General features: G+C 39.7%; 1 protein-coding gene across 3 annotated transcripts in view; it reads left to right on the top strand.

Moving 5' to 3' along the window:
* The window catches only part of GLB1 (galactosidase beta 1), a 78,634-nt gene that overhangs the window by 18,312 nt on the left and 36,622 nt on the right, over positions 1 to 23,700 (top strand). For all 3 annotated transcript variants that reach the window (XM_078151757.1, XM_020987397.2, XM_078151759.1), the window contains 7 exons: positions 3,839 to 3,989; positions 5,085 to 5,145; positions 8,832 to 8,926; positions 14,863 to 15,043; positions 18,651 to 18,709; positions 19,354 to 19,475; positions 20,099 to 20,139. In XM_078151757.1, the coding sequence (XP_078007883.1) occupies positions 3,839 to 3,989; positions 5,085 to 5,145; positions 8,832 to 8,926; positions 14,863 to 15,043; positions 18,651 to 18,709; positions 19,354 to 19,475; positions 20,099 to 20,139 (710 nt within the window). The remainder of the gene's footprint in view (positions 1 to 3,838; positions 3,990 to 5,084; positions 5,146 to 8,831; positions 8,927 to 14,862; positions 15,044 to 18,650; positions 18,710 to 19,353; positions 19,476 to 20,098; positions 20,140 to 23,700) is intronic.

Below are 23,700 nucleotides of genomic sequence, written 5' to 3'. Positions count from 1 at the left end.
TTTATTGTCTAGACCTGATACATCTCTACCACTTTGGTTTTTCTAGGCTATTTGGGAAAATTGCTCTTGAGGTGAGGAGAGATGTTTCCCACCTCTCATTTGCCCTTATCCCCTTTCTTTCCTCTTAATCTATGACTAACCAGGTCACCACCTCCAGAGAAGGCTTTCGTGGAGATATTTCCTTCATCCCTATTAATTACTTCTTCTCTTAGTATAGTGCTTAACAGAGCAGGAAGCTCAGCTGAAATATCTGCCCTGGCTTTTGCAGAGCTGATTATCAGCATTGATGATTTTTAAAGATATGAAAAAACCCAGAGGCTGGTGGTGACGGAGATAATTCACTGGAGAAAGCCCTGCATCCGATGAATCACCCACCTCTGTGACCTTTGTACAAAGAGACAAGAGGCCGAATGACCTCGCTGTCCGTAGCCATTAGATGCTATGTGGTTTAGGCATTCCTTGGCCAAAGATTTCAGGCTTCTTTTCCTCTTCAAACTCAGAACCAAGGAGCAGGAAGTACCCTCAGGAATTATGAAGGCAGCTGTGTGGTACAATAGATAGAATGCCAGATTTGAAGTTTGGAAGACATGAGTTCAAATCCTGTCTCAGACACAGTGATCTTCAGCAAGTCACTTGACTGCCCCAAGTCTCAGTTTTTATATCTGTAAAATGGTCATTATAATAGCACAACAATCGCAGGATTGTGAGGACCAAGTGAAATAAGGTTTGCAAACTTTGAAATGCTAAGTAAATGCTCACTATTATTACTACTACCAATACTAATGATTTCAGGCTTTTTCAGTCGTATTCGACTCTTTGTGACCCCATTTGGGGTTTTCTTGACAAAGATACTGGACTGGTTTGTCATTTCCTTTTCCAGCTCATTTTATAGATGAGGAAACTGAGGCAAATAGGGTTAAGTCACTTGCTCAGAGTCACACAGCTTGTAAGTGTCTGAGGCTAGATTTGAACTAATAATAATAATAACAACAACAAATTATTCTCATAGTTAACACATTAAATTGAAATGATGTGGTTTGAGAGGTTCAGGAACTCCTTAAGGACCAGAGTACAGGACAGGATCTGGAATGAATTCATGGACTCAGGCATTCTTTAAGTCAAGTTGGCAAAGGTTTATTATTACACTATTCAGTGAGCAAAAGTTCTTAAGGCACCTGTGGCCTTAGAGGGGGACATAAAGTTTATATAGAATAAACTATATGTGCCAGATGTGCTAACTAGGTGATTCAGAGCAGGGATTAGGAAGTGATTAAAGAGTGGTCAGTTCTTAAAGGTAAATGCACTTTTTGTATCTACTGTGCAGGTGTTTTACCCAGAGTTCACCAGGAAAAGCCCAAGGGGGTGGGGGGGTTAACAGGGAGGTGTGGTTTTTAGGTCTGCTCAGTTAATTAGTGCTCAGGGCAAACTGAGGGTTGCCCAATCTACTGCCAAACAATGTCTTGTTTGGCAAGATAGATGTAGGGAGTCTATCTATCTATCTATCTATCTATCTATCTATCTATCTATCTATCTATATGGCTTAAGTCTAGGATATACATGAGGAGTCCAGGATGCAGATAATGAAGTAGGGAGTTAGTATAGATAGTCCGGTGGGTACCAGTATCTTTTATGAGCCAGCACAAAGCCATTTCAAACTCATAACTTCTACAAGTGTGGTTTGTAACTGCACCAGGGAGAGAGATAAGTGTGTTGCTGTGGCTCACTCATGAGTAATTGTTAGGCATAGTGTCCACGGGCTGGGGAGAAACTGCCACGGATAATGTTTCTGAGGCTAGGGAGAAATATGGTCTTGGAACTGGGATCTGAGTACAAGCACCCAAGCACTCCATCAATACTACACGGAACCTTGAAAGACGTTTGCTAAATCAGAGGTGGGGAGCCTGTTGCCTTGAGGCCACATTTGGCCTTCTGACAGAGTCCAAGTTTTATAGAACAAGTCCTTTTGTTAAGAGGATTTGTTCTGTGAAGTCTGGATTCAGTCAAAGGGTCGCACTTGAGGACCTAGAGGGCCACATGTGGCCTTGAGGCCCCAGGTTCCACACCTCTGTGCTAAATATTTGGCCTAAAAATACCAAAATCCTTAAGACATTAAAAAAAAGAAAATGAAACCAATGAGGTCCTTAGTTTCTTCATTTATATAGTAACTTGTACTAGATGCTGTCTAAAGACACTTCCAGTTCTAAATCCTGTCATCCAGTGGAATGAAGCTAATTTGCAATATTCTTACGTCCTCAGTTGTTGGTAGATGCCACAGGCACTTGTAATTTTGAAGGATTGGCACTAGGTGGCAGCATTTTGTGAGTATGGTTATTATCTGCTTTGAGTTTCAGTGCTATGGATGCTATGGAAATAATCATTGAGGCCTTTCCTGCAACAAATAATTGATAAGATTGAGTGCATTTTAGGTGCTTCCTCTAGGTTTGCAGCTGTGTAGGCATTTATGTACTTTATTTAAGAAGTCATGTTGGCATTTCAGAGGCATGCATAAAAATAATATAATAATAGCTAGCATTTATGTAGCGCATGCTTTAGACACATCATCATAGCTTCACAGCAACCCTCAGCCCTGGAAGGTAGGGGCTAATGTTATCCCCGTTTTACAGATGAGGAAACGGAGGCAGGCAGAGGTTAAATGACTTACTCAAGCTCATACAACTGGCAAGTATCTGAGGACAGATTTGAACTCAGGTCTTCCTGACTACAGGTCCAGCACTCTACCCACTGCCCCACCTAGGTGCCTTCCAATTCTGAATGAATGTACTGAATGAACAATACATCTCTAGCAGGGTTTCTACTTCTAGAGCAAATCTAGTTTCTTCTCTAAAATGAACTTTTTTGTTTTTTTGGTGAGGCATTTGGGGTTAAATGATTTGCCCAGGGTCATACAGCTAGTGAGTGTTATGTGTCTGAGGCTGGATTTGAACTCAGTTCCTCCTGACCCCAGGGCCAGTGCTCTATCCACTGTGCCACCTAGCTGCCCTGCCTTTTTTTTTTAAACCTTTCCCTCCAACTTTATTTTATTTATTTATTTTTTGCTAGGCAGTGGAGTTAAGTGACTTGCCCAGGGTTACACAGCTAGTAAGTGTTATGTATCAGAGGCAGGATTTGAACTCGGGTCCTCCTGAATCCATGGCTGATGCTATATCCACTGCTCCACCTAGTTACCCCCAACTTTATTTTTTTTAAAAGAGAAACAAATCATTTTATTTTCTTGTGCTAGTAGTATTTTTCCCAATTACATGTAAAAATAGTTTTCAACATTCATTTTTACAAGATTTTGAGCTCCAGATTTTTCCCCCTCCATCCTTTCCCTCCCCCTCCCCAAGGCAGCAAGCAATCTGATATAGGCTGTACATATACAATCATGTTAAACATATTTCCACATTAGTCACGCTGTGAAAGAAGAATTAGAACACAAGGAAAAAACAATGAGGAAAAAAACAAAAAACAACAGCATAAAGTGAAAACAGTGTGCTTTGATCTGCATTCAGACTCCATAGTTCTTTCTCTAGGTGTGGATAACGTTTTCTATCACCAGTCTTTTGGAATTGTCTTATTAAAATAGTTTTCTTTATGAAAGCTGAAGGACTATAACATGGAGCAAGATTTAAAAGAAAAACAAACATCTACGTATCACTTTTAGGATCTGGATTCCTTCTTGTAGGAAGTTTTAGGCTTCTTGTCTTGAATACAAGATGCTTTTCTAATTAAGCACTCCCTTCTCTGTTCTTTTTTTTTTTTAACTTATTAATGCTTAAGCAAAAGTCTTTATCGACTTTGTCAAATGCTTTAGAAGAAAATGTTCTTGTCTTGCCAGATATGTGCCCTGGAACTTCCATGAACCCCTTCCTGGAATGTACCAGTTCTCTGGCGATCGTGATCTGGAGTATTTCTTACAGCTTGCTGATGAGATTGGACTATTAGTTATACTGAGGCCAGGACCTTACATCTGTGCAGAGTGGGACATGGTAAGTGATTCCTGAAGGTGGTTTCTGTCCTTTGGTGCTGAATTACATATGTAGTTGTGTGTTTTCTTTTGCAGCATGGCTAATATGGAAATATTTTTTGCATGACTACACATGTATAATCTACATCAAATTGTTTGCCTTCCCAAGGAGTGGGGAGGAGAAGCAGGAGGGAGGAATTCAAAACTTAAAAATATTAATGTTAAAAAATTTTTACATGTCATTGGGAAGTATTTAACAAAAATAGATAAAAATATAGTAAATGAATGACATGTATACTCTTGCCTGGCAGAAGTTAAGCTTCCTTTCAGCAAATGGATGGATGCCTGTGTTGAAGATAGAATGAGGAAAGGAAACTGGGAAAAGTGGATTGGATTTCTTATTATACTTCCCTTCATTTAAATTGCGGGCAAGCCTAATAAGAAATGGCCCCTTCTTTCTAACAGTTTAGGTTATTAAAGTTTCCTAGCAATTCTGGGAAGGTAGCTATTATTACAGGTATGATTGTCCCCATTTTCACAGATGAGGAAACTGAGGTCCAGAGAATGTTAAGTGACTTGCCCAGTGTCACACGACCAATATGTGTCAGAATAGGAATTTGAAACCCAAGTCTTTCCTATCCTAAGCTCAGGACACTATCCGCTTTTCCCTGTTGCCTCTTAATAAACAGTTTAAAAATTATCCTAGAAAAGCATATGTATTCATAAGAGGTTATCTCATTGGAAAAAGTCTTACTCTAAGGAAGGCTTTCTGTTATTTTAATTTTACAAAATGGGATTAAAATGGTTCTTCCTCAAGACACATAGTGCCTAAATAATGTTCATAAAAGAATGGTAAGAGGAAGCTGAGCTCTTATCTTGGCCCTGGAAAACAGCTAATGAAACACAACTTTCTTTTCCCTGGGCAGAGGGGTGGAGGACTCACATTCTTCGATGTTTTCACTTAGCTATTTATCTTTGTTTCTAGGGAAACATCAGTGCTTGGGGTTGTAGGGGTAGGAGAGGAGGGGTCATAGCCATAAATAACTGATTTTAAAAACAAAAACCATCAATACATCTTTTTAAAAAAAATAATTCTCTTTTCCCCCTCCTACCCTAGGGTGGCTTGCCTGCTTGGCTGTTAGAGAAAAAGTCTATTGTTCTCCGTTCTTCTGATGTTGGTGAGTTGCTACCATTTGATAAACACATTGTTGATAGCCACAAGAAAAAAAAAGTAATTTCAGATGTTTTGATAGAGCAAGGTAACATTAATCTTTTTAGAAGCTTAGTAAATTTGAAAAGTTAGTTATAACCAGGCTCTAAATTCTCCCTAGATAAGGGCCTCTTCATGCTCTTTTGTGTGTATCATAGAGCCCTTTGGTAATTTGGTGAAGCCTATAGACCCCTTCCGAGAGTAATGTGTTTAAATGCATGCAATAAAAGCATAAGATTACAAGGAAACCAACTGTGTTTAGATACAGTTAATAAGTACTCTCGAAACAAGCTTTTAGACCCCAGTTTAAGAAACCCAGCTCTGGATAAAGTATAGAATAAGTTTCACCAAAGATGATAGTATCTACAATATTTGGCCAGATGCCAATAAGGAAACTCCCTCTATGTTGGTAGAGGGCATCTGTGGTACTCAGAGGACCACACAGTCAGTATCTCTTAGTGGTGAGATGTGAACCCCTGTCTTCCTGACCTCAGGACTGGGCCAGCTTTCTCTCTACTACAGATTATGCCACCTTGCCTATCTGGCATTTACATTTGCCATTTACTCTTATCACAGAGCTAATAGAATCATTGTCTCCATCCCTCTGTGTGTCTCTCTCTCCCTCCCTTTCCCCCTCCCCTTCTTTCTCTCTCCCACTCCCCTTCTTTCTCTCTCTCCTTCCCTCTCTCTCTCTTCCCATCCCCCTTCCCCCCTCTCTTCCTCTCCCACTCCTTCCCTCTCTCTCTCTCTCTCCTCTTTTTCTCTCTTTCCTCTTTCCTTTCTCTGTCTTTGTCTTTCTCTTCTTCTATCTTTTCTCTGTTTCTTATTTTCTCTCTTCCTTTGTCCTCTCTCTCTCTCTCCCCTTTTCCCTCCATCTGTCCTTTCTTTCTCTGTCTCTCTCTGTCCTTTCTCTCATTCTCTCTCTCCCTCTGTCCTTTCTGTCTCTCCCTTTCTCTTCCTCTCCTTTCTCTCTTTCTCTATCTCTGTGTCTGCGTCTCTCTGTCCTTTCTCTCCTCCCTTTCTCTTCCTGTCCTTTCTTTCTTTCTGTGTCTGTCTCTGTCCTTTCTCTCTCATTCTCTCTCCCTCTGTCTTTTCTCTCTCTGTTTCTCATTGACTCCATCTGTCTGTCCTTTCTCTCTACTCTCTGACTCTCCTCCCTCCCCAAATGTCTACTTCACTAAGAGAAAGTCGTTTCTTAGGCATTAGCAAGATCAGGCTAATGAAGTCAATGGTGGAAACTTAGGTAGTGTTGATATCTGGGGTGGTAACAGTACCTCCTATTTCTTTGGCAACTTTCAGCGTAATACTTGACCCTGAACCCATAATGCTATTTGTGTTCATTCCACCCAACTGGTGATGGTTATATTGGTATGCAGAATAACCAGGGATGAATTTTCATGAGCCATTTAACTGCTTTTTCATCCTCAAAGGCTCAAGTTCCTGATCGATAATGGATAATGACTTTGGTACATTATTAAGGAGGAGACCTAATGTTTCTATGTCAGTTTAAGGTTTACAAAGCTCTTTTGCATGTTATGTTGTTTAATCCCCACAACAACCTTGGGACATGTGCTATTCATATGCTCCTTCTATAGATGAGGAAACTGAGGATGAGAAAATATAAGTGACTTGCCCAGAGGTCCATAGTAAATGTCTGAGGTGAGATTTGAAAACAACATTCTATTCATTGTGCCACCTAGTTACCTCTCTCTATATTGTATGTGCCCACACCCACACCCACTAATATATGTGTGTGTGTGTGTGTGTGTGTGTGTATGTACATGTATATATATATGTAGTATACACACAGACATACACACATAGAAATACATATATATATATATGTACACATGTATATGCACATACATATACAGTGTATGTACATAGAGACATGCAGGGGTGTGCTGGAGCCGTCTCGTAGTGGCTCATAAGAGCTGATTGTTAAATTTTCAGTGTTAGCATTTACCTTTTAAGCTTCAGAAATCATCAAGTGGTCCAATTTGGGGCTTGATTTATTATTATATTTATTTTGTCTAGACTTAAGTGATGTTAATAGGGCATATTAAACATAAAAGTGTGCCGTGTCTACTTCCTCCCCCTCCATTGGAGAGCTGATTGTTAAACATCTAGCACATTGCTGCTATATGTATATATACACATATATGGTGGGTGGGGAAAGAGAGAGAGGGAAGTAGAGAGAGAGAGAGAGAGAGAGACAAAGGGAGAAAGAGAGAGGAGGGAAAGAGAGAGAGGGGAAATATTAATTGGATCTTAATGGGGGTAGGGAGAGATAAGCAGGACAAGGGAGGGGACTTAACATTTACCTACTTCATAGGGTAAAGTTAAGCTTTTGTTAAACGACATTGCTATTTCTGGGGACATGATTTGACAGTGGTATATTAAAAATTCCCCAAATAACCAAGCCCTGTTATAACACACTTCTGGTCCTGCTCCAGGACATTGTAGTGACCCTGTGTTCCTTTTTTATTTAATGTTTTCTTGATTTTTTTTCTTTCATATTCTCACTCCCCAGTAATAATCCCCCAACCCCAGCCCACGTAAGACCTTCTCCACCTGTAACAAAGAAGGAACATTAAGCAGAACCCTCTAAACTTGTGCCAAAGGGGACAAGCTCTGGCAGATATTACCTAGATGCGGAAAGGCTTAGGAGTAGGGGCCCCATGATGGACTTTCATTCATCACCAGATTGGCCACAGGGTGGTCAATGTCACTGAAAAGATCTTGTGTTATGAATTTAACAAACATGAGCAGTTATGAACATTTTAGGATACAAAGGGCAGAAAAGAAGATAATATATGAAATGGTGAAATTCTATTTCACACATTATGGTTTTTGTGTTAAAAAAAATTAATGGCTTAACAAAATTGTTCCACATGTCTGTGTCCCCTTTCTGAACTTCTGACTGCTCTTATTATCTGTTTGTTCATATCTCATATTTTTCCTTCCCTTCCCTTCCCTTCTTTCCTGTCTTCTTTTTTCTTCTTCTTCTTTTTTTTTAAGGCAGTCGGGGTTAAGTGACTTGCCCAGGGTCACACAGCTAGTAAGTGTCTGATGTTTGGTCTGAGGCCGGATTTGAACTCAGGTCCTCCTGACTTCAGGGCTGGTGCTCTATCCACTGTGCCACCTAGCTGCCCCTTTCTCTTTTATTCTCTCCTCTCCTCTCCTCTCCACTCTCCTCCCTTCCCCTCTCTTTTTCTTCTCTTTTTTTCATCACAATCACTACCCATCATCTCTCAAGCTAAACACTTCATCTTAGCTTGAAAATCTCTAAGTTCTTCTAGAACAGAAGGGGTAATGAATTTTTAAGCCATAGTAACTCTGGAATTGTCTAAATTGTAGAGGATTTCATTTTTTTTTTTTTTTGGAGCGGCTAGGTGGCACCATAGTGCATAGAGTGCTAGAGATAATTATTAGCTGTGTGACCCTGGGCAAGTCACTTAACTGTGTTTGCCTCAATTCCCTCATCTGTAAAATGAGCCAGAGAAGGAAATTATCCTTCTCATTCCGTTATCTTTGCCAAGAAAACTCTGAATGGAGTCATAAAGAGTTAAATATGACTAAACATTTTTTTGTGACAAGATTTTGGAAACACAAGTGGTGAGCTGTATGTGCCTTGTTCCTTTTGCCTCTCAGATTACCTCAAAGCAGTGGATAACTGGTTGGGAATCCTTCTGCCCAAGATGAAGCCTTACCTCTATCAAAATGGAGGGCCAATTATAACAGTCCAGGTAAGGAGTCAGGAGGGCTCTAGCCCCACGCCCACATGCTTCCTTTCAAGGAGCTTCTGAGGGATGTGATTTTATGTCCAGTTACGCCTGCTTTCAGGACAAAATGCTGTCTTGTGTCATCATTCTGTTTTAGCTTTTTCTTATCGAGAAGATACAATTCAGAACAAAACAAAATACTTCTTTCGTTGTGTTTCTTTATCATGTAGAAAAATACCATGGCGTAGTGGATAGAGGGTCCTGAACTTGGAATGAGGAAAGCCTGGGTTCACATTCTTTCCTTGATGCTTTTTAATTGAAAGACCCTTCTCTGAGCCTCCGTTTCCCCATCGGTAAACGGGGCTAATAGTGTAATACCTACCTCACAGGGTTGTTGTGAAACTCCAGTGGGACAGTGCATGGAAAGTACCATAATAATTATTATTGCTCTCTGAAGGAAACATCAGATTGCTTACAGCATGTTGTAATAATAATCATAATCATTATAGAGGTGCTTTGCATGCATTCATGACCCTCACAGCAATCACGTGAGGGAAATGCTGTGGTTAAATTATTATCCCCATTTTGTGGATGAGGAAATGGAAATTCAGAAAAAGTTAATTGACTTGTCCAAGGTTTGAGGGTGGGGCTTGAACTCCGAGTGTAATACTCTGCCCACCATACCATTCTGCTACTGCTTTACAGTTCATTTAGTGCCTCTGGGGTTGTTTCTTCATCTTTAAAATAAAAGGATTGGACGGAATCACCTCTGAGATCCATCCAAGATTCTGTGTAACAGGGGAAGAAAGTAGAAATGGACAGATGTGTTTTTTCTTTCTCCCCCCCCCCATAGGCTTTTAGGATTTAGAGCTGGCATGGAGTCCAATCCTTTCATTTTAAAGATGAAGAAACTGAGTCTCAAAAGCTTAAATGACTTGCCCAAGGTCTTGTAGTGAGCTTTGGAAGCAGAATTTGAACCAAAAGGCTCTGACTGTAGAGGCAACTGTTCTTTCAATTTATTGCACTTTGTCCTATCCTCTTTTCTATTTCTTGATTTCCTTCTTATATCTTTATTTTTCCTTGCCCTCTTCTATTTTCTTTCTTTCTTCCTTCCTTCCTTCCTTCCTTCCTTCCTTCCTTCCTTCCTTCCTTCCTTCCTTTCTTTTTCTTTCTTTTTCTTCCTTTCTTTCTTTCTTTCTTTCTTTCTTTCTTTCTTTCTTTCTTTCTTTCTTTCTTTCTTTCTTTCTTTCTTTCTTTCTTTCTTTCTTTCTTTCTTTCTTTCTTTCTTTCTTTCTTTCTTTCGCAATGGGGTTAAATTACTTGCCCAGGGTCACACAGCTAGTAAGTGTTATGTGTCTGAGGCCATATTTGAACTCAGGTCCTCCTGAATCCAGGGCCGGTGCTCTATCCACTGTGCCAGCTAGCTGCCCTCCTCTTCTGCTGCTTCTGGGAAGGTATCTGATAAATGGTTTCAGTGGTAAGGATGGATCAGACACTACTGTACATTAAAAATATCCCAGGCTGGATTTCAGAATGAAAACTCATTAGTATTGCTGTGGGCAAGGTCATGCTTTGGTGAATATTGTTGTCGTCTCATCAGCCTGTAGGACCTAGTTTACATGACTAAGATTGAGGGACTTTTGGGGTACTCTTCCTTAGAACCTTCAACCCATCTTCCCTTCAGTGTCTCTCATACTCTCTTACTTTTTCTTGTAGTCTGGCTTCCTTTATCTGTCCTTTTTCTTTGGCCCCTGTTTCTCCCTAAATCACTTTCAGTTTCTCCCCACAGCTTCTCCACCACATTGCTATTGAAACTTCTAAGTAATCTAAGTCATTATGAGCTCTACTGAATCTGATAGAGGCTTTAGGCCTCTCCTAGAAATTTCCTCCAACGTTTATTCATCCCCAGAAGATTTAGGCTGGAGGCTATCAGATTTGATGAGGGAGATTTGGGGGGAGGATTAAGGGGACATTCCTGGTGTACTGGATGATAGCAGATGGCTGATTCCTATCTTAGACTTTCGCAAGTCTGGCAGCCCATTCAGATCAGGAGACTGAGAAGGACCACACTGTCTTCATCCTGAGAGTTTAGGGCTTGAGTTGTCTAGGAGTACAAAGTCCTTGTGATTAGCCTGGTGATTATGGACTATCTTTCATGGCGGAGCCCAGCCAGAATTGAGTCAGATCAGAAAAATCAACCCAGTGGAATAAGGTAAACATTTAGCCCACTGACTCTGTGGGTTGTCTTGTCAATTATACAGGAAGCAATCATGATTATGCTAAATTTACTGGAATTTCACCTCTGAGACAACGACAGAATCTATTCCTCTTTGGAGTTGTCAACATCATCATCATCATTGTTATTATTTTGTAAAGTAGACTGACATCTTACTAGTCAGTGATTACTAAGTGAGTCAGTAAACATTTATTAAATGCCTTCTTTGTGCCAGACACTGTGCTAAGTTGTGGGGATACCAAAAAAGGTAAAAGATAGTCCTTGCCCTCAGGGAGCTCACAGTCTAATAGAGGAGACAAGAAGCAGACATATTTACAAGCAAGCTACCTACAGGATAAAATATTTTAAAAAGAGAAGGCACTAGAGTTAAGGGAAGTTGGGAAAGGCTTCCTGTAGATGACAGGATTTTAGTTGGGCCTTAAAGGAAGCCAGGGAAGTCAACAGGTGGGGATGAAGAGGGGGAACATTCCAGGAATGGGGGACAGTCAGAGAAAAATGCCCAGAGCTGAGAAGAGCATCTTGTTCAAGGAATAGCCAGGAGGCCTGTGTCACTGGACCAAAGAATATAAGATGACCGGAAAGGGTGGGGGGGGAGGTCATGAAGAGTTCTGAATGCCAAGCAAAGGATTTTGTATTTGATCCTGGAGATGTTAGGGAACCACTGTAATTTATCGAATTGGGGTTGGTGTGTGTGACATGATTGCACCTGTGATTTAGGAAAATCACTTTGGCAGCTGAGTGGAGGATTGGTTTGAGTAGAGAAAGACTTGAGGCAGGCAGACCCACCCCCAGGCTCTTGCACTAGTCTAAGCTTGAGGTCCATAAGGGCCCGCGCTGGAGAGGCGGCAGTGTCAGAGGAGAGAAGGGCACGTATTTGAGAGATCCGGCAGGCCTTGGCAACATGTTGGGTGTGGTAGAAAAGGCGAGAGAAGTACCTGATGGATAACACCAAGATTCTAATTTAGATTCTTGAGGGACTGGGAGAATGAGGTTGCCTTCAGCAGTAGTAGGGAAGAAAGGAACGGGGGAGGATTTCAGGGAAAAGATAATCAGTTCCATTTTGGACATGTTGGTTTTAAGATATCTGCTGGACCTGCAGTTTGAGATAGCTGAAAGATAGTTGGAAATGAGAGATTGAAGGTCAGCAGAAAGGTTAGGGCTGGATAGAAAAATTGAAGAATCATCAGCATAGAGATGGTAATTAAATCCATGGGATCATCAGAGAAGAAATTTAGAAGGAGAAGAAAAGAGAGGCCAAGACAGAACCCTGGAGATGCCTATAGTTAGGAGTGGAGGAGGTGTCTAGATGAGGATTGAGCAAAGGAAACTGAGAAGGAGTGGTCTGATAGGTAGGAGAATGAAAAGAGTGATGTCTTGAAAACTAGAAGAGAAGAAAGTATCAAGGAGGAGAGAGTGATTAATAGGGTCAAAGGCTACAGAAAGGTCAGGGAATATGAAGACTGGGATAAGACCATTGGATTCGGTACCTGAGTAACTTTGGAGAGAGCAGTTTCCTCGGATTGATGAAGTCAGAAGCCAGATTGTTAGGGGTTAAGGAGAGTGAGAAGAGAGAAAGAGGAGACATCAATCAGAAGATGGCCTTCTGGAGGAATTTGGTTACAAAGAGCGGAAGAGATATAGGACAGTAGTTAGCAGGGATGAAAGGATCAAATGAGTCTTTTCAGGATGGAGGAGACATGGGCATGTTTGTAGGCAGTAAAAAGTGAGCCAGTAGAGGGAGAGAGATTGCAAATAAGTGAAAAAGTGGGAATGATGGAGGAGGCGTTGTTGGAGAAGATGTTGGATGGAATGGAATTGAGGACTCAGCCTTGGTAAGGCTACCTCATCATGTGAGACAGGGGTGAAAGAGGAGACAGTGGCAGAAGGCATCTGAGTGACAGGAGATGAGGCAGAGGGGAGAAGAGAAAGTTCATGACTAATGACCTCATTTTTGGGGGTAAAATATGAGTCAAAGTTCTCAGCTGAGAGAGTGGAGGTAGGGGGAGCCATGGAAAGTTTGAGGAGAGATGAGAAGGTTTGGAAGAGCTGCTGTGGAGAGTGGGATGGTGAATGGAGAAGGGACGTGTAGAAGGATTGCCTAGCAGCAGTGAAAGCCCATTCGAGGTTGTGTAGGATCAATTTGTGGTGGACCCAGTCAGAACAGTTACATGATTTTCTCCATCTTCATTTAGCAACACAATAAGGCTGTTGGCAGATTAACCACACTGCTGCCACCATGTCCCTTAATTCTGTCTTCCTGCCTCTCTTGTGATATCGTTCATTGCGTCTTTCACCCCCACTTTTTTTCTAGCCTTTCCTACCTCGTGGCCATCCCCTTTCTTTAACTAGCCATAGGAAAGGACCAAAGCATATTTTTCACAATTATTTGTTATAATCTATTAAGTAGAATTTTATGTCATCTCTTTCTAATCTGAAGAGCAGGCAAATGTAGAATATTTTATATTTTCTCTTAAAAAGAAGACTTACTCTCTTAAGAAACCCTCCCACCTGTTTACAAATTTTTTTTGGCAGATTAGTGGTCCTCCGGTGAGAATATGCCATAATGTATCAAGGGTTCTTTAACAGCATTTTTGTGTGTCAGTGGACAACCTCTTTGGGAGTCTGGTGAAGCTTATAGATCTTTTTTTAGAAGAATGTTTTTAAATGCATAAATAAAATACATATGATTACAAAGGAAACCAATTATTTTAAAATAGCTTTCAAGATTTTTTTAAAATTCATGGGCCTCAGATGTTAAGAAATCCCCTCTTTGGAGACATCAATGATAAGTGAGTTCATAGATTTGGAACAGAGATAGCCAAACAAGTATTAGTGGTGGACTGAAAGAAGAGGCACAAAGTTATTGCCATCCTGTCTTTCCGGGTTTCAGATATCTTCTTTTTTTTAGATCAGAAGTTGTGTCTGAGAAAGTCCCATAACTTTTTGAAAAGTTGTATTTCATGTGGCAGCTTTTGTGTTCTTAGAAGTGTTGAAATAACAAAATATGAAAGTATTTGTCCAGGTGCTCATTTCCCTAGGAAACTGAGTACTTATGAAACTTTTTGGGACTTAAGATGCAAGAAAAGAGAAGGTAATTTAAAAAAAATTCAGTATTTAGTTGACTGTCAGGTTTTGAGGAACTGGGACGCATAGAATTGATTAATATGGCAGTGCATCCATGCCTTTTCAACTTGTGCAACCGTTATCTACTTCCTGTCCAAAGTCTACCTTAAAAAGTCCACCCTGCCTGCCATGGTCCTTCTTCTAGATCAGGGGTTTCTAACTATTTTTGGTCCCCTTGGCTTTCAATAAAACCTGTCCATACTCTCTTATATGAAAGGAAACGAATTCTAAAGGTTACAATGCATATGCACATAAGAAATTAGAGATTACTTTTTCATTAGAAAAAACTTTATTCAGATAAATACATTTTTTTTAGCAGCATAAAGTTATTAAATGTTTTTATTACATTTTTTCACAAACACTACCAATTTTAGAATGTTTCAAAAGGTTAATATAGTTATTTGCCAAATATTTTTTCCCCATACTCTTGGAGTGGGGAGTTTGCATATTCCAAGCCCGAGTTCCCTTAATATTTCTGGCTATCAGTGGAAACATAGGCTGTCCATTGTTTATCCCTCACAGTGTGGCTTGGAATGCCTGAGCCAAGATGTTACATTTCCAGAGGGTCATGATGGTTTTTCTCTTTTCATGTAATTCACAGGTTGAAAATGAATATGGAAGCTACTTTAGTTGTGATTATAACTACCTTCGTTTTCTCCTCAACCTTTTCCGCCAACACCTTGGTGAAGATGTGGTGCTCTTCACCACCGATGGGGCCGTTGTAGAGTACCTGCAGTGTGGCTCTCTGCAGGGTCTTTATGCCACAGTAGACTTTGGAACAGGTGAGTGGCCATATTAGCAAGCAGGGCAGTCTGAGCCAGGAGTGCTGGGGTGTTTTGGCTTTTCCTCAGGTTAAGTACCATGTGGACAGCTACTTCCTGTTTGCTTTTTAGAGTCACAGCATAACATAACTTCTCTTTCATCTTTTCAAGAAAGAGCTAATAGAATAATAAACAATGCATTGTCTTCCTACAGTGTTTTAGAATTTACAAAGTGCTTTTACATCAATCACCTTAGTTAGAAATTACAATAACTAGAGTGCTGGATCTGGAGGCAGGAAGATGTGAGTTCAGATGTGCCCTGAGATATTTACTAGCCGTATGACCCTGGGCAAGTCACGTCATCCTGTTTGCCTCAGTTTCCTCATCTGTCAAATTATCTGGAGAAGAAAATGGTGAACCACTCTAGTATGTTTGCCAAGAAAACCCCAAATGGCATCACGAAGAGTTAGACAGGACTGAAAAATGACTCAAGAACACAGCTAGCGTTGATATGATGCCTGGTATGTACCAGGCACTAAATTAAGTGCTATACAGATTTTGTCATCTCATTTGATTCTTAAAACATACCTTGGAAGTAATAATATGATTGAATAATAATTGGAATATAATTGGAATAATAGTATAATTCCCGTTTTACAGTTGAAGAAACTAAGACAAATGGGCTTAAATATCTTGCCCACAGCCACACGGCTAGTAAGTGTCTGAGACCAGATTTAAACTTGGGTCTCCATGTGCAGTGCTCTGTCCACTCACTATATCACCTAGCAGGCTTCAGATACTTTCTGTGTGACCCTGGGCAAGTTACATCACCTTTACCTACCTCAGTTTCCTCAACTGTAAAATGAGAACAATGATAGCACCTACCTCCCAGGTTGTTGTGAGGTTCAGATGAACTGATATCTGTACATCTGGAATAAGGTAACAGATGAAATGAAATAATAGATGTAAAAGGGTTTTGCAAACCTTGAAAGCTATATAAATGTTACTGGTGATGGTGACGATGATGGCACCCTTGATTTCCCTCTCCTCCTCCCAAACTAAGACTAGTAGGCCCTCACAACATCATCCCCTTTTCTCCAGCCGTTCTAGGTATGTGGTGTGAATATTTTCACGCTAAATGTCAATCAGCAAGCAAGCTGGAGACAAAGGACAAAAATAAAAGCTGCTCTAGCCTCAAGGAATTTATAAAATAATTTTTCTTAAAAAAATAAATAAAGAAGCAACATGAGTATACCTGAAATATATATCAGGTGAAAATAAGGCAGTTTCCTGGGAGCTAGAAAGAACAGCAAGCTGAGGGATTGGGCTTAGCCTCCTGCAGAAGAGGAACTTTAGTCAAGTCAGCTTTGAAGGAGGCCAGTGATGCTGCGGCTGACATAAGCAGGAAGTTACCAGACTCCTCAGTTTGACCTTAGTCATGCGATCATCAGCTCTTTGACTTGACAGACGTCATCTGGCTCTTCCTCTGTCATCTGTCGCAATGCCTGGTCCTTGCTTTGAAAAACATTCTGTTGAGTGACCGATGAATGCTGTGTCAGTCACGAATGCTTCTGAAAGCAAAGCTATATAGATGGGACCGTGAACCCACAGCAGAATTTACAGGACAGAGTAACTGACTGTCAGTGACATTTCTAAGATTTCATTTCTAAGGCCTTGTGTTCATGTTGCAAAAAATATATATACATATATAGATATATATACACACATACATGTAAATGTATTTTACTGTCTCAAAGATGTCCCAAAGAGTATCCTGATATTTCACGTTGAAAGCCACATTGAATACATTTGCTTTTTTTGAGGTTTTATATTAATTCGATCTTTAAGCATTGTCTTATTATAAAAAATACTTAGGAGGAGAATTTGTTTAGATCATGCATCCCCACAGCTAGTCAGTTGCATAGGAAGTGGTAATGCTGATTTCCTCTCTGCTCTAGGAGATACCTCCTTCCCCTGACAAGGAAATGCAAGTCCTTTCTGCTGGCAGGGATGATTGGCCTCTCCTGTTAAGAGTGGACAGCACTGCCTTTTTATAGCATCCTTCTCTATAGAGTCAAAGGACATCTCAGGGGAAGCAGAAACAGATTTGAGGGTGTGGCATGGTCAATTACAAAGTATGCTAACACATACAGATGTTGGTTCCCAGAAGCATAGAAGATCAGAGATTGTAGGATTGTTGATTTCCAGCTGGAAAAGATCTTTCCACTTCCCCTGGCTTTACCCTTCCTCAAGTCACTCAAGCTCTGTAGGTCTTGTATTCCTCATCTGTACAATGTAGGGTCTGGATGTAGAGGCCTACAAGGTCCCTGCCACCTCCAATGTTATAAATAATCCCCTGGTCCTGGCTCTAGGATTAGAATATAACCCCTGCTTTCAACAGGCCTACAGTCTGGTTGGATGGGCAAGACAGATGAGCATGAAGAATTTATAGTAGGATAGAGACTGGACCACAGGGAGGTCCCCAATGAAGAAATGCCCCCTCTCTACCAGTACAGATGGGTAATTCCCTAAGTAAGAGTCTTAGAGTTGCCCATAGCACTGAAGATTTGTGACTTGCCCAGGGTCACAGAATCAGTGTGAGTCAAAAGCAGGCCTTGAACTCAGGTCTTCCCAGCTCCTTGGTCAGTTCTCTATGCTATACTTCTGTATAATAATAATAACAATAGCTAAACGTTTATGTAGCAATTTAAAGCTTGCAAAGCACTTGTGTATGTGTATGCATGTATGTGTATTTTTATATTGTATGTGTATAATATTAACATAAAGTGACATATTACAAATATATACAGTATTTTATATATATATTATATATACACATATGTATATATACATACATATAATAACTATCACATGTATTATAGAATAAACTTATATATAATATATAATATATAGTATAACATACTATATAGTATAACATACTATATAGTATAACATACTGTATTATAAATTATATTGATGTAATACAATATAAATTAATAAAATATTTATATTAACATAAAATTATATATATAAAGTGATTTGGTACTCAGACCGACTCTGTGACGTAGGTTCTATTATTACCCTCATTTTGAGGTGAAGAAACAAAGAAAAGCTAAGTGACACAGGTCACACAGATAGTGTCCGAAGAAGGATTTGAACTTGGGTCTTGGAGGGCAAAACCAGTGAGCTTTATTTGTGCTACCTAATTGCTTATATTAAGATCCAGGTAGATTATAGATATCATAGGAGTCAAGGCAAAGTCATCTTCAGCTCTGGAGTCTTCCAGGAAGAGAAGAAATAAATACAGTGGATTTGCTATCAAAGTCCAAAATAAAGGAGCCTGTTTATGCTCAGGGACGATCAGGGAAAGTTTCGTAGACAAACTGTATGATTTCAATTGAATGCAATTCTTTATACATTTATTAAGTGCCTACCATGTGCCAGGGATTGTACCTTGAAGGACAGATTGGCTATTTGGATAGATGTAGACAGGGCATTCTGGGGTGGGGCTGGGGAGACCCCTCAGTGTCCTAATTCTTTTTACATTCTTTTTTTTCCCCTAATTTCTCATGAATGCCCATGATCTCTTTTTTAAAAATATGTTTTATTTTTAATCTCCTACATGCAGGTGGCAATGTTACAAATGGCTTTCTGATCCAGAGGACGATTGAGCCCAGAGGACCCTTGGTAAGCTTTGTTAGTTTCTTTCAGGTTAGTACAGGATGGGCCCCAAACAAATTATTGTTGTAGGGTCAGTGAAACATATGTGATGTATGTATGAAACATGTATGACAAAGAATCCCAGAATTTTAACCTTAAGAGGCTGTGTAGTCCAACCCATACATACCTACTCAAAAATATACTCAACATCTTCTGTAACTCTCTAGCCTTCACAACAACAAAAGAAAAACCAAACTCCATAAAGCCTGATGCCTTGTGGCTCTAACATTCTTCCCCCCAACATACCTGTTTTTTAAAAAAATATATTTATTTTTATAGCATCTTAATTTCCCATCCCCTCTTGCATGCAGAGAACATCCCTAATAACAAAGAATTAAAAAGAAAAAGCATTTCAGCTAAACTACACCACAAATAATTAAAATCTGACAATATTGACAATGTTCTACACTCATAGTCTCCCACCTGCAAAGAGGGGAGAGTTTCAAGTCTAACTTTTTGTAACACCATGAGAAGATATTATATGATGTCATTCTTCAACTTTTTTGAAAGTGGTACTACATATAACACGCTTCTATTCTATAGTGGTAAATGATACCAGTGAGATTCTCCCTTGTTCATTCACAGCCCCTTTACCCTTCTTCTTTTTGTAGGTCAATTCAGAGTTTTACACTGGATGGTTAGACCACTGGGGTGAAGCTCACCAGACAGTCAGCAGCAAAGCTATTGTCACCACTCTGACAGACATGCTTTCCCGTGGTGCTAATGTTAACCTGTAAGTGAACTTGGAGAAAGAATTTTTGTTTTCATTTATTTTTCAAGGAACATAAGCAACTCTTTTTTGGAGGAATACAATGAACACTAAATTGATTTTTTTTTTGTGGCTGTAAATTATCCAGCTCTTTGTTATATTGTATTATATTGATTAGAATATGGGCCAATTTAGGCCTAGTTCCTTACATGAGATCTCTTTGAAAGGCAAAAAATAGAGACATATAAGTAAATGAGAAATAGTATGCCTTAGTGGAAGCCCTGGGATCAAATCCCACCATTGTAATGTGTGTTGGCAGTGCCTGGCACGTATAATAAATACTTAGTGAGTTGAATAGTTCTCCATTTAGGGCTGTCTGATTTTTTTCTGCTTAAATTTCTTGGGTTCTGAATTAAAGCAATACTTTAAATATTTAATTTTGTTGGTTGCCGTTGAATCTTTTTTTCTTAATTGCATTTTTCTGTGGCACCATGGTGACCTTATCTAGGGGAGCAGTTAATCTTTGTGGCTTTATCTTTTGCCCTTCAACTTTGCCGAAATCGAAGTCCACAAAGAGTCTCTTTCCTGAAGTACTAAGGACTTCTTTTCATTCAGCAGAGCTCTGACAGCTCTCTTTTTCATTTTAGGTACATGTTTATAGGTGGGACCAATTTTGGCTTCTGGAATGGTAAGAGCTCATTTGATCTATGGGATTTTCATCTTTAGTTTTCTTTTAAAATCTGAGTGTTGCAGCCAATTATATTTACTCAATTCTATGAATTGCATTCCTTTTGTTGCTTTTGTTTAATATAATTCGCTGCTGTCTTTGTATTTGAAGGAGCGACTGAAGAATTCTCCTAATTTCATTGCTTTTTCCAAAGACAACTGGTCCTTTTGTGTTTTCTTCTTTTTTGGGGGGGAGGTCACCCCTCCTTCTGTGCCCCACCCTTCCTTTCTCTGTTATTCTGACTTTCCAGATCTTCAAGTTTGACTTCATTTAGCGAAGAGTTCTTCTTGATAAAATGGGTCTCAACCTTCTAAGTCTCAGATTCATGCCAGCCAATTCTAAATGGCTCCAGGGCTGGTGAAGTTACTTCTGTGGTTTTTCTTTTTCTTTTTTTTCAGTATGAGAGTAGATACATGAATCACCAGCTTACTGGTTGGGCAAAGAAAGGGAGAAGTTGTAAAATTTAAATAATACTGCTCATAGACCTCTAGTAAGCTCAAGGGTGAAAATAACAACATGAAGGTTTTGGCACTGTTCACAGCTTTGATGTAATCTGTGTACAACACTGGATTCTTATCACTTATGGTTGAAAGGAAAGCAGTGAATAGAATGGTGGACCTGATGTCAAGAAGACCCAAGTTTGAATCCTGACTCAGACACTTATGTCTGTGGGCAATAAATACACTTAACTGCTTTCAACCTCAGTTTCCTGATCTGTAAAATGAAGTGGGAATTACAGTAGCACCTACCTTTTTTTTTTTTGAAAGAGCTCAATTATTTGTTTTTGGTGGAGTTGGGGAAAAGGAAAAAAATCTGTATAAAAATCTTACTGCAACTTATTCACTCTGTGAGGTGGAGGTGAAAAGAGAGTATGTTCCAGGTGCGGGAGACAACCAGTACAAATGCATAAAGAGTGGAGATGAAGTACCGTGTGAGAAGAATAGCAAGAATGTTAAGTCAGTGAAGAAGTTAGTCATGTTGACAATAGTTTCAGGGTTATAATTGCCTTTGATCACCTCCTCCTACTTATTAGTCCCACCTAGTCTGAACCAAAGAGGTCAATGATAACTGTGTCTCCCCTCTCTTCTTGCAATAACAGGGAAACTGAAATCTGCCACCATTTTCTTTTTTTTTTTTGTAACATTTTCTTTTTTTCCCAAATTACATGTAAAAAACAATTTTAACATTCTTTTTTTTTTTAAGTTTTGAGTTCCAAATTCTATCCCTGCCTTCCTTCCTTTACCCCTCCCTTAGATGGTAAACATCTATTTGCCACCATTTTTCTTGGTAGTTGGGCTTTGGGTTGTGATCTGCATGGGTAAAGCAAGTCTCTTGTACTAATGAAGATGATAAAGCCATTGAAGTCTTCTAGAATGGGGTAGTATGAAGGAGGGAGAGAGGATCCAGGTATTTCAGTAGTCTTTAATTTTTTAATTTGTGATGCTCATATATTTTAAATTTCTTAATTCTGCCCCCTATTGCTCAAATCATTCGTCTTAACAAATAAGCAAAATCAAGTAAAAATAAATTACTACATGAGCATCTAGGTGGTCCAGTGAATAGAGTTCCAGGCCTAGAAACAGGAGGACTCATTTTCATGAGTTCAACTCCAGCCTCAGACTTATGAGCTGTGTGACTGCAGGCAAGTCACTTCACCCTGTTTCCTCCTCGTTTCCTCATCTGTAAAATGAGCTGGAGAAGGAAATGGCAAACCACTGTATCATTGTCAAGAAAACCCCAAATGAGGTCACAAGGAATCAAACACAACTGAAAACAACCAGACAACAAGTTGAGAGGCCTTATTCCACATCTGTAGCTCTACATCTGTCTACTGAGTGTTGAAATGGCTACTTAAGCACCAGTCCTCTGAAGGCACTAGTTCTTTTGTCTTCAAGGTGTTTCATGTTCTCACGGAGCTTATTTTACTATGTTTTACCTAAACTTTAGCTCCCTCCCCTCCCCCCACCAAGCTGTACACAGTAGGTACTTAATAAATATTGTCCAGTTGAGTTGTACTGGAAAATCATGAAATAATGGGTTTAGAGAAAGGCTTTATTTTTAGCCTCTGTTTCACATATCCAGAAGCATTTTCAAGTGTGTTAATAAATGAATAAATGCAAAAAAATTTTATTAAGTACTTACTGTGTTCCAGGCACTGGGCTTGAAGTATATGGTCCAGAATAAAAACTCTCACTCAGCCTTAATGCTAGTTTCTATCTTCACTTTAAGCCCCAGTCAGGCAACAGAGATGGTATAACTTGTAAATATCTAGTTCGTTGTTTAGCCTCATTTAGGTTACTTAAGAAGGCAAAAATTCTAGGGAAATTGTAGTTGTCCCCTTTTTGTGGGGCATAGGGAAAGTCACCCAGAGTATATATTGAGTGACTCTTTTCCCCAGGGATTAGAATTATTAGGAGGACAGTGTCTCTAGGTCATAGACCCTTCAGAGATTGTCCAGTCTAACCTGTCATCCTTTTAAGGAGGAATACCCTCAACGCCATTCCTAAATGGCGACCATTCAGCCCATGGTTGAATAATATGGGGTGATAGAGTTTTCAGGGCAGCCAATTCTAGGTCTGGAGAGCTCTAATTGTTGGAAAATTGCCCCTTTATATGAAGAACAAATCTGCCTTCCAGTAGCTTTTAACCCTTTTGTTCTAATTCTGGTTTTTGGAGTGACATTGAACATGTCTAATCCCTCATCCACCTCTAAGACTTTAGGAAATAGCTCTCAATCTCCCACAAATCATCTTTTTACAAAGCTAATAAACATTTATCATTTGACACACATTCATCACCATCCTTGTCATCTTCCAATTTCGTGGTGGCACCTATAAATATGAACGTTACTCTAGATGTGTTCTATCTGGAATATAGTAAAATGGGACTGGATTTCCAATTTGTTACCTTTTAAAAAAAATCATATTAGCTTTTTTTAGTAGCTGCTTCAAAAATTTGCCTTTTTTTTTTAACCTGAACTGTCCTTAAGCTACATCTCCTGTGTTCTCTTGTTTTTTTGAGCCTAAAAGTGTAGGACTTTACATTTGTAGCTACTCAGTTTCACCTCTTCCCTACCCTTTAGAACCTTACATTCTATTAGGGGCAGAGTATGATGTTCTATGCAGTTGGTTTCTTATATTTTTGGGGGGTCTAGTTTGGTCCTTATAATTTTATAGTCTTTGGTTTCAGTTGTTTTGTTTTCACTTTTTCCATTTATGTTGTCATCATTGTGGATTTCTTTCTCCTGGTTCTGCCTGCTACACTCTATCAGTTCATACAAGTTTTCCCAGAGAAGAACAATCAATCCTACTTCCACTTTCCGACTAAATAGTCCTTTAAATGCTTGAAGACAGCACTCCTGGCCCCTCAAGGGCCTCACATCTCATAGTCATTCAAGAACAGTTGCTTAGGGGGCAGCTAGGTGGCACAGTGGATAGAGCTCCGGCCTTGGAGTCAGGAGGACCTGAGTTCAAATCTGGTCTCAGACATGCAACACACAGCATTTACTAGCTGTGTGACCCT

Source organism: Phascolarctos cinereus, unplaced genomic scaffold (assembly GCF_003287225.1).
Source record: "Phascolarctos cinereus isolate Bilbo 61053 unplaced genomic scaffold, phaCin_HiC Scaffold_1;HRSCAF=81, whole genome shotgun sequence".
Taxonomy (NCBI): Eukaryota; Metazoa; Chordata; class Mammalia; order Diprotodontia; family Phascolarctidae; genus Phascolarctos; species Phascolarctos cinereus.
This window is presented reverse-complemented; position numbering and strand designations above follow the sequence as displayed.